General features: G+C 44.2%; 1 protein-coding gene and 1 pseudogene across 1 annotated transcript in view; one reads left to right on the forward strand and one right to left on the reverse strand.

The window, feature by feature from the left end:
* LOC102851763 (putative zinc finger protein 840-like) overlaps positions 1-2,761 on the forward strand; it is a 7,525-nt gene extending 4,764 nt beyond the window's left edge. Inside the window, exon 3 of the mRNA XM_006897323.1 lies at positions 2,734-2,761. Within this exon, the coding sequence (XP_006897385.1) occupies positions 2,734-2,761 (28 nt within the window). The remainder of the gene's footprint in view (positions 1-2,733) is intronic.
* LOC102853270 overlaps positions 1-11,196 on the reverse strand; it is a 246,556-nt pseudogene that overhangs the window by 189,072 nt on the left and 46,288 nt on the right.

Consider the following 11,196-nt stretch of genomic DNA (forward strand, 5'->3'; position numbering starts at 1 on the left):
AAATTACTTTTTACAGAATAAACAAACATGATTTCCTAGGAAAGAGAACGTGTTGGTCGTAATTTCTATAAAGAAAAATGTTTCACCCAGGGAGAGGGCTACCTGGACATACTTTTTCCTCAGACCCCCTCACACCTGATGCCTTCTGTTACCTGCATGAGACTCCCAAGGCCGCCGCCTCTGATCGCTGTTTTCACTGTGGTGTCGAGGTGGATTAGTTCATGACTGTTCACCCTGTTCTAACCAGGGGAGCACCTCAGGTTTGCTCATCTGATGGCTTCCTTCCTGGAAAATTGTGAAATCTCAGCAGATTTGTCTTAGTTTTGGGAACATCAGGTTCCAAGCACCACAGGCCCTCCACAGGTTTCATCTTGGAGATGAAAAGCCACGCCTTGAGTGGTCCTCACCAGGGGACGCCAGGGTTCTATAGTTCTCCAGCATCACGTCCCGGTACAGGGCCTTCTGAGCTGGGTCCACAAGCTCCCACTCGTCCCATGTGAACTTCCCGAGCCACATCACTGAGCATCAGTGATTCTTGTGTAGTAAGATCTTCTTCAATCACACCTTTTCCTTTTCGAATATCTATGAAATGTGAGGGAAACAGTTTCACTCGTTTCCTGAAATGTGCACTGCTGCATCTACATAACTAACTTTATTTTCAGATATCTTAGAGAAAACAGAAGATCTTTATACAGATCTGGGGAGAAGCCCTGTAATTGCAGGGAGTGTGGAAAAGGTTTTACATTGTCTGTGTGTTCGCGGAGATAAGACCAGTGAGAAGAAACGTGGGTTTTCAGAGGGTCACCACTCTCTCAGGCAAATCACACCGAGAGATGGGAAAGCCTGTGCTTTTATTAGCAGAAAATCAAAGCTTACAGCAAAACATGATCTCATGGGGTAGGTGAATGTTTAACAAATCATTGGTAATATGAAACAAAGCATAGACAGGCATGAACAATTTTCAAGAAAGCATCTTTGTACTCATGAACAAGATCTTATTAAGCACCTTATCAAGAACTTTTTAGAAAATAGTCTGTGTCTAACAGAACTTTCCGATGCCTTTCAGGTTGGTATATGCCCCAGGGGTTATGTAACTACTCTCAGTCCCATCTGTTCTTGGTACTGTTTGCCGGCTCTCAGGCATTGTAGCCAAGTCCTTTCACATGTATTCCACAGCCACTATTACCATAGCCATTATTAACCCTGTGTGTTCCAGAAGGAGTCTATAGTTTTATCAGGAAGCATTATCTAACTCTCCACCAGCAAATTCACACTGGGCCAAATCCTTGTAAAAGTCTGTGTGGGAAAAGTGTCATCCCGAAGACAGTTCTATCAGCAAACTCTTAGACAGGGAAAGCCTATTATGTGATGAATGTGGCAACGGTGTCACCCAGAAGACAAATTTTATACCAGGTAATGCATACTGAGGACTCTCCTTTATAGGGTTGCTGTGATTTGCCTGCGACTTGACAGCACTTAACAACAACAACAACGTGCACTGACAAGAAGTCTTATGTTTGCAGGGCATATAGAAAGGACTTCAAGTGGAACAATGACATCACTTCCCATCAGAAAACCTACTCTGGAGAGAAACCCCATCACCACGTCAAACTTCCTCATCACACAGATGATTTTACACAGAGAAGACTTCCTTTCACGTAGTGAAAGTGGAAAACCTGATGCCCCCCAGTCATGAATCTCAAAAGGCAACTGAAACATTCTGGGAGGAAAATCCTTTCAGTGCAGTGACTGTCAGATCACCTCCAAGATGCAGCAAGAGCTCACTGTCCAGGAAAGATCTCAGAAGCACGAGACAAAAGGAAGCTGCCAGCAGCGTGAACTGGCTTTTCCTCCGCTTTTCACTTTCATTCACACCAGGGAAAACATAAAAGAAACAAACAGGCATCAATTTCTTCAGGTGGGAAATCTTCAGGAGCTTTTTCGCCTGGTGGGTCAAACCCACCCTTGGCTCTTCCTGGGCAATTTGTAACATTTCCAGCCTGGGAAATCCAATGGAGTCAGCTGTAATTTGGAATCAATCACAGTACTGACAGTGCTTTGAATTGGAGTACAATACTGTAGTTGTTATGTGTCAAGTCGCTTGAGAGAGCCCTGAAACCTGCTCCATCCTGAGACAGCATTATTATCTCCAGCACAACTAACCTCATTCCCTCAGTCAAGCCATCTCATTGAGGGTCTCCCTCTTTTACTCCAACCTTCCACCCTTCAAGCATGATGTCCCTCTCCAAAGACTGGTCCCTCCTTGAAACATGCCTAAAATATGTCAGACAAAGCCTCAGAAACCTTGCCTCCAAGGAGCAGCCTGGCTTCAAAGGAATCTGTACTCCTGGCAGTTCATGGTATATTCAAAACTCGTCTCTCCAGCACCACAGCCCAAAGGCATCAATTATCTACCATTCCTAATCATTGTCCAGCTATCATACAGCGGCCTACTGAAAATACTATGGCCTGGATCAGGCGCACATCGAAGTTTAAAAGGATGACACACGGACTGTATTTTGGGCTGACCCTCGTCATCTTACAGTTCACATTCCATATTAAGCCCCCGAAGTATCGATTCCTAACTGTGTCTGTGTTAATGACTGTTGACTGAGCCTAAGAAGAGAGGAAAAGCAGCTGAGAACGGAGTTCCCTCCAGGGGAGAATTCTGAAGACACCCCGGGTTCCCCTGAGCCAGTGCCTCTCAGGCCAGTCTCCTGTCTGTGTCCCCAGGTGTCAAGGCCTCAGCGGAGCTTCTTGAGAAATACATACTAACAAGAGCCTCAAACGCTGACCTTGTGCCTCTCTGGCTAGTTCCCTTTCTCCTATGCCCGAGGCTGGCCTGAGCCAGACACTTTGGATACAATCCCATCCCTTCACATTTCTGTCCTTAAAGCCTCTGCCTTTCCAGTGTTTTTCACTCAAATCTTATTTGTGGTTGATGGTTACTGGCTTCCCCCTTTTTATTCTTCCAAGGAATTCTGTCTCTGCTCTGTTAATGATTAAGATATAGAAATCCACTTACCCATTTTCAAAATTAATCATCTAGCTCCCGCCTTTTCAGGGAGCTCTGGTGGCCAAGTGGTAAGAACTAGGGCTGAAATTCCAAAGTTAAACAGTTTGAACCTCCCAGATTCTCCGCAGGATGAGGAAGACGGATCTCTTCCTGTGTTTCCAGCCTCTCAAAACCAGCAGAGGATCAAGGATGAGTTGATTTTGACTAGACAGCCAACATTAAGGCTCCTTTCCAGCTGAATTCCTTAAGTTCTGAAGAGCCTATTATGTGGTGAAAGTTTCCACCCAGAAGACAAACTTATGTTATAGCAGGTAATGCAAGCAGAGGAGAAACTCTATGTATGCAAAGCGCATGGTAAAGGCTTCATCTGGACCAATGACCTCACTATCTGTCAGCAAAGACACGCTGGGAGAGAAAGCCCGTCATCAAGAGTCAAACTTCATGCTAATCAGGTTTCACACAGGGCAGACTGCTGTCACGTAATGTTTGTGGAAAACCTGATACCTAGCAGTGAAATCTCAGCAGGTATGAAAACATTCTCGGGAAAAAAGCTTTTCAGTGCAGTGAATGTCAGATCACCTCCAAGAAGAGTTCACTGACCCTGAAAGATCTCATGAGACAGCTGCCAGCAATGTGGACAGGCTTTTAGCTTTCGTTTCTATCAGAGAAAACAAAAAGGCCCGGTGGAGATTTCTTCGGATTGTGGAAAAGGCTTCGTCTGAAACAATGACCTCCCTTTCCAACAGTAAACTCACTCTATAGAGAAACTATCAGCAAGAGTCAAACTTCGTATCACTCAGGCGAATTCAGTGTGAATACATTCTTTCATGTGGTCAGTGTGGAAAACCTGACCCCAGAAGTCACAAATCTCAGCAGGTTGAGAAAACATTCGGGGGGAAAAAGCCTTTCATTCAATAGACATTATTCTATTCAACTTACTGCTGCAGAGTCCAAGGTAGCTCATCGCAGCTGACACTCCTGTGAGTTTCCTGTAAATCCAATGGGAAGAGATCGCTCATCCTCTCCTTCCATGTACCTGGTGGCTTCAGACTGTGGAGAGGAACCTCCAGGCTAGTAGCACAGCCTCCCACGGACTCACACTGAAGAGAAACAAATCCTGCATGTGCTGAGTCTGGAAAAGGTTCTATCACAGAGCACTCACTCAGTATCTACCATCAAATTTACATTGGGGAGAAACCCTATACACGTGACAAATGTGGGAAAGGTTTCGGCTGGAAGACTGAACTCACTGTTCACCAGTGAACCCATAGTGGGGAGGAGGCCCCTAAGAGCAGGGAGAGTGCAAGAGGTTTTATCAGGAAACCTCATGTTCCATCAGCTAATTCACACACGGCCAAATCCCTATGAAGGTTTGAGTGGTAAAGGTTTCATCCCAAAGACAGTTCTATTCATCAGGCAAATCACACGTGGGGAGAGCCTATTACGTGATGAATGTGGTAAAGGTTTCATGCAGAAGACAAATCTTACATTCCAGCAGGCACTTCAAGCTGACTGGAAGTCTGATGTATGCAGGGCACGTGGAAAAGGCTTCATCTGATCAATGACCTCGGCTGGCATCACCAAAATCACTCTGGAGAGAAACCCTATGAAAAAGAGCCAAACCTCAGAGCACACAAACCATTTCACACAGGGAAGACTTCCTGTTCACAGAGTGAATGTGTAAATACTGACATCCAGAAGTCAAATCTCAGCAGGCAGTGGAAACATGCTGGGGGAAAAGCCTTTCAGTGCAGTGACTGTCACATCACCTTCAAGACGAACAGGTCATTGTCCTTCAAAGATAACAAAATACAGCTGTCAGCAATGTGGACAGCTGTTAGCTCCTATTTATATCAGAAAAACTCAAAAAGAGAAATGATTTATATTTCTTCAGAATGTGGAAAACGCTTCATTTGAACAATGATCTCAGGGTCCATCCGCAAACTCATGCTGGACAGAAACCATATCAAGAGTCAAATGTCACACCATGCAGACGATCACACAGGGAAGACTTCCTTTGCACGTACTTAACATGGAAAACCTGATGTCCCACGGTCAAACTCCGTAGATATTGGAAACATTCTGGGGGAAAAGCCTTTCAGTGCAGTGAATGTCAGATCACCTTCAAGAACAAAAAGTCACTGTCCAGGAAAGATCTCAGAAGCGTGAGACAAAACAGAGCTGCCGGCAATGTGCACAGGCTATTAGCTTTCATTCACATCAGAGAAAACACAACAAGCAATGGTGTAGATTTCTTCAGATTGTGCGAAAGGCTTCATCTTGAACAGTGATCTCTCTTTACATCAGCAAACTCACTCTGCAGAGCAAACCCATCAAGAATAATAAAATTTCATACCACACATGATTTCTCAGAGCAAAGACTTCCTTTTCACGCAGTGAATGTGGGAAACCCAGTGCCCAGCAGGCTTCCTCAGCAGACAGCAGAAACATTCTGTGGGAAAAGCCTTCCAGTGCAGTGAATGTGGGAAACCCAGTGCCCAGCAGGCTTCCTCAGCAGGCAGCAGAAACATTCTGTGGGAAAAGCCTTCCAGTGCAGTGAATGTGGGAAACCCGGTGCCCAGCAGGCTTCCTCAGCAGGCAGCAGAAACATTCTGTGGGAAAAGCCTTCCAGTGCAGTGAATGTCAGATCACCTTCAACTGGAGCAAGAGTTCACTGTCCAGGAAAGATCTCATGAGACAAAAGAAATCTGCCAGCAACGTGGGCAGGCTTTTCCTTGGCTTTTCAACATCATTCACATCAGCGAAAACACAAGAGACAAACGTGTCTAGATTCCTTCCAGTGGAAACCCATCCACAGGGAGTCTCATCTCACCACACAGCAGTTGTAGCCCTGCAGGAGAAAAGTCCCGTTAATACAGTGACTGTGCAGACGCCTTCCGACACAGCTGCCACCTCAGTAAACACCGGTGGGTGATTAACAGGGACAGATCCAAGGGGGACATCCTGTGGGCAGGTGAGGAACCTTGTGGAGGTAACAGCATTTACACCGCAGATGAATTTACATTTATGAATGAAGTGTCTGGCAGTGCCTTCAGTGTCCAATGGTGACACTGGAAAAGCCTGGTGGCCTTATGCTTTGTAATCAGTTCTACTACCAAGAAATGAGGTGATGTCATGAGAAACACATGCCCTCAATTGCTCTATCACCAATAAAATGGGTGAAAATCTAAGGAATTATGTACAGAAAATATTAAACTTTGTAGGAATTAGATTAGGAAATAGCACATGCTAAAAAATAGAAAATTGAAAATTCATATTAAGTACTCTGAATTCTTAAAAAGATCACTGATCACTAGAATAGTACTTGATATGTAAAACCACACTGAGATGCTTTACACAATAGAAAAAAAATACAGAATTGAAAGTGTGTGAGGTAGTCTTGCAGTCTACGATCCACTGAATGGTTTATAACAAGGGAAACAGAAAAATGTATATAAATGTATTTGCCCTTTAATTCATACTCTTTACAGCGGTGGAAAGGAGACAGTACCACACTTTGCAAAAAAGGCAATTTATGAGATCGTTTTTCTTTTGGTTAAGGAAACAAAGAAGTGGAATTTGGACTATAGGGGTCTCCCGTTAGTCATAAATGTACCTTGATGTCAAGGGCTGTCATGCACTGAGTCAAGGGATTCCCTATTTCTCGCTGTGTAGATTTTGAAAGCATTTATTTAACCACTGCATCACCCAGAATTCTCTCTGGTATCTACTGACTACACCAGGATGCATGGAGACACAGTGTTTGACGCTCTCAGCTATTAAGTAATTGTAACCCCCCAGTTCCTTCCTCTTTAGATGTGGGAGTTGGCGGCAGTCAAGATTAGAGCTTCTGCACCATTTCTCCTCCTGCCCTCTAAGTCTCTATGAGCCTGAATCCGTTCAATAACGAGAAGTCTGAGCACTTTTTAGTTCATTAAAAAACATTTTGGCTTCTGTAGGCAGATACACACACATGCCAGATCCCCTGCTCTTTGGCAAACTGGGCACATATTACCTCCGAAGCTGTCCTGGGAAGGTCACTGTGCTCCTGGTAGATTCTTGGTTCTTGCTGACAGCCCTTGGGACCATGATCTGATGAGGAAGGATTGGCAGCATCTGTTTAGGAAATTAGTCTTTTTCACTCTAATTTTATTCGTGGTTGACAGTTAACGGCTTACCCCCCTTTATTCTCTCAAGGAATTTGTCTCGGCTCTGCCGATTACTAAGATACAGAAATCCACTTACCCATTTTCCACATTAATTCTCTTCTTTTATAGGGAACTCTGGTGGCCTAGTCGTAAGCAGCAGAGCTGAAATCCCATACGCAAGCAGGTGAACCCACCGGCTGCTCCGTAGGATGTGGACAGCCGATCTCATCCTGTGGTTTTCTTTTTTAAAAGATTATTCATTCATTCATTCTTTTTATGTGTGTACCGTGAAATTGAATCTGACAGGTACAGGAGGTGATTGTCCCTCCTTCTTCAGCAGAGCATCTGGTGGATTTGAACCGCGCACCTCTGGGATTGCAGTGCAGTTTCCTGCCACTAAGCCACCAGAGCTCGCCTCATCCTGTGTTTTTCCAGCCTCTCAAAACCCAGTGGCGAATCAGCGATGAGTTGGTTTTGACTAGATGGCCAACAATAAGTCTCCTTTCCAAATGAACTTAAGTTCTGAAGAGCCTATTATGTGGTGAATGTGGTAAAGGTTTCACCCACAAATCTTACTTTAGAGCAGGTCAACGGATGCTGAAGAGAAAGCCTACATGTGGAAAGTGTGTGGTAAAGGCCTCATCTGGAACAATGACCTCATTATCCGTCAGCAAACTCACAGTGGAGAAAAACCCCATCAGCAAGAGTCAGACGTCATAGGAAACAGAAGATTTCACAAAGGGCAGACTTCCTTCACAAAGCCAATGTGCAAAACCTGATGCCCAGCAGTCAAATCTCAGCAGGTAGAGGAAACATTCTGGGGAAAAGCCTTTCAGTGCAGTGACTGTCAGATCACCTCCAACATGAAGAGATCACTGTCCAGGAAGATTTCATAAGCAGGAGACAAAATATAACCACCAACAATGTGGACGGGCTTTTTTGCTTTCTTTCATGAAACAACACAAAGATAAATGGTGTAATTTCTTCGGGTTGTGGAAAAGGCTTCATGTGGAAGAATGACCTCCCTTTTTTTAAATCTTGTCGGATGGGTCATGTGCCCATGTCTTAACAAGGTTTACGTGGAGGCAGACGGCATGCAGAAGCACGAACACCCAATCATGTTTATGAACTGGAAAATGATCCAACAGTGACCTCACTTTTACATCAGAAAACTCACTCTGAGAAACTCCATCAACGAGAGTTAAACTTGATACCACAATGACAGGATCACACAGGAAAGAGTTCCTTTCACGTCATGAATGTGGAAAACCAGAGGCCCAGCCCTAAAACCGCAGGAAGCAGCAGAAACATTCTGGGGAAATTGTCTTAACAGTGCAGTGACTGTCAGATCACCTCCAAGATGAAGAGCTGTGTTTGAAGGATCTTAGAAGCGTGAGACAAAATACGCTGTCAGCGATGTGTACAGGCTTTTAGCTTTCATTCACATCAGAGAAAACTCAAAAGAGAAACAGTGTCGATTTCTTCAGGTTGTGGAAAAGGCTTCACCTGGAACAATCATCTCCGTTTACATCAGCAAACTCACTCTACAGAGAGACCCCATCAAAGAGAGTCAAACTTCACACCACAGAGACGATTTCACACTGGGAAGACGTCCTTTCTTGAAGTGAATGTGGAAAACCTGACGCCCAGCAGTGAAATCTAGGTGGGCAGATGAACATTCTGGGGAAAAGGTCTTTGAGTGCAGTGAATGTCAGGTCACCTCCAAGATGAAGAGCTCCCTGTCCAAGAAAATTCTCATAATCACGAGACAATACACAACTGTCAGCAACGTGGACTTTACTTCCTTTACTTTCCTTTACTTTTAACTTTCATTCACATCAGAGAAAACACAAGAGACAAACGTGTATAGATGTCTTCAGGTGGAAACCATTCCACAAGAAGTCTCATCTCACCACACAGCAGTGGAGCCCTGCAGGAGAAAAGTCCCATTAGTACAGTGACTGTGCAGACGCCTTCAGCCTCCGCTGACACCTCAGTAAACACCAGTGGGTGACTCACAGGGATAGATCCAGGGGGGACAGCCTGATGGCAGGTAATGAACCTTGTGGAAGGAACATAGCACAGAAATCTTATGAGTGATCTTGGGAGTGCCTTCCGTCTCCAACGGAGACACTAAAAAACGCTGACATGTGCACCCTAAATATTAAAGTTCATTTGAATTTGACCTTCAAATAACACATAATACTAAATTAAAAATTCATAGTAATCAAATACAATCACTTTTGAGAAAAATTAACTAAGAGAATTAATAGTTAAAACCACATTGGAGATGGTTCATACAACAAGAATAATACAAAAATGACAAAAGAACTGTATCATCTCAGCCCAGTAAGAATAGCAAAATTAAACAGAACAGCAGGCGAGCTCTGGTGGCCTAGTGGCAAGAAGCTGCACTGCAATCCCAGAGGTGTGCGCTTCAAATATGCTTTGCTGGAGAAGGAGGAACCATCTCCTCCTGTACCAGTCAAATAAAAAAATAAAAATAAATAAACATCAAATGCTGGCGAGGCTGCAGAGAAATTGGCACCCTTATTCATTGTTGGTGGGAGTGTAAAACTTGCAACCACTCTGGAAGGCGGTACGGTGCTTTCTCGAAAAGTTCCAAATAGAAATGCCATTTGACCCAGCAATTCCACTACTGGGAACAGACTCTAAAGAAACCGTAACCATCACCCAGGCACATATATGCTCACCCATGATCATTGCTGCTTTGTTCAGAAGAACAATACTGAATTGGTGGTTGTGTGTGGGACCCATGGCTTCAGTAATGTGCATGTGAAATGGTAACATAAATCCTGGACTCTACCACCCATAGCATGGTATATAAAATATGAAATAGTAATATAAATAACATATCGATGCCTTTGAGCTGTGGTGCTGGAGAAGAGTATTGAGAATACCATGGACTGCTAGGAAAACAAACAGATTTGTCCTGGAAAGGGTTAAGCCGGGTGGCTCCTTGGAGGCAAGGATTCTGAGGCTCCATCTAACATACTTTGGACATGTTTTGAGGAGAGACCGGTCCTTGGAGAAGGACATCATACTTGGGAGGGTGGAGGGACAGCGCAGGAGGGGAAGGCCCTCTATGAGGTGGATTGATTCAGTGACTGGGGTAATCGGGATGGGTGTTATCAGAGACAGTGCGATTGGCACAGGACAGAGCAGAGTTTAGGGCTGCTGTACATAGGGTCGCTTTGAGTCGCAAGCGACTCGACGGCACATAACATTATAAACAATTTATTTGCCTTCAGATGGAGTCTTACTCATGCTTGAGTAAAATACTTAGAACAGCACCTTTCAAAGAGGCCATTAATAAATACCTCTTTCTTTTGAGAAAGGAGACTAAGAAAGGGAATTGAGATTAAGGGGTCTCCCTTTCCTCATAAATGTACCTTGATGGCAAGGGTTCTCATTCACTGAGCCAAGGAATTCTCACTATTTCGTACTGAATAGTCTTTTTTTATTGTTATTATATACCGTGGAATCAAATCCTACAAGCACAGGAGGACACTGCCCCTCCTTCTCCAGCAGAGCAGCTGGTAAATTTGAAGTGCCTTTGGCAAGTACATCACAGCTTCTTGCCACTAGGCCGCCAGAGCTCCTTTTGTATCCTGTTTTGAAAGCATTTATAAATATCCCCGAGCCCTTAACCACAGGATCAGAACAAACACTTTGCTTCCTGTAGGACAGAAACACAAACATGCCCACTTCCCGGCACATATTACCTCTGAAGGCTGTACTGGCTTTCTCGTTGTTCATGCTCCTGGTCAACTCTTGGTCCTTGCTGACAGCCATGGGACCATGATCCCATGAGGAAGAACTGGCATCCCGTGTCTAAGAAATTAAGTAGAACTTTTGGTAACTCTTAGTGGCTTAGGGAATAAAACAAAAACAACACAACATACATTAGTGTGTGCAGTTTCTTTCCTCTTTGTAAAAAATGTTTGATATTTCTTTTTTTTTTTTGCTGCAATTCTAATGCGAAACTTATACTTGGACCAGGAGGCAGTC

The sequence above is a fragment of the Elephantulus edwardii genome, unplaced genomic scaffold, assembly GCF_000299155.1.
Source record: "Elephantulus edwardii isolate Elephantulus edwardi_28Jun2011 unplaced genomic scaffold, EleEdw1.0 scaffold00208, whole genome shotgun sequence".
In the NCBI taxonomy this organism is placed as follows: Eukaryota; Metazoa; Chordata; class Mammalia; order Macroscelidea; family Macroscelididae; genus Elephantulus; species Elephantulus edwardii.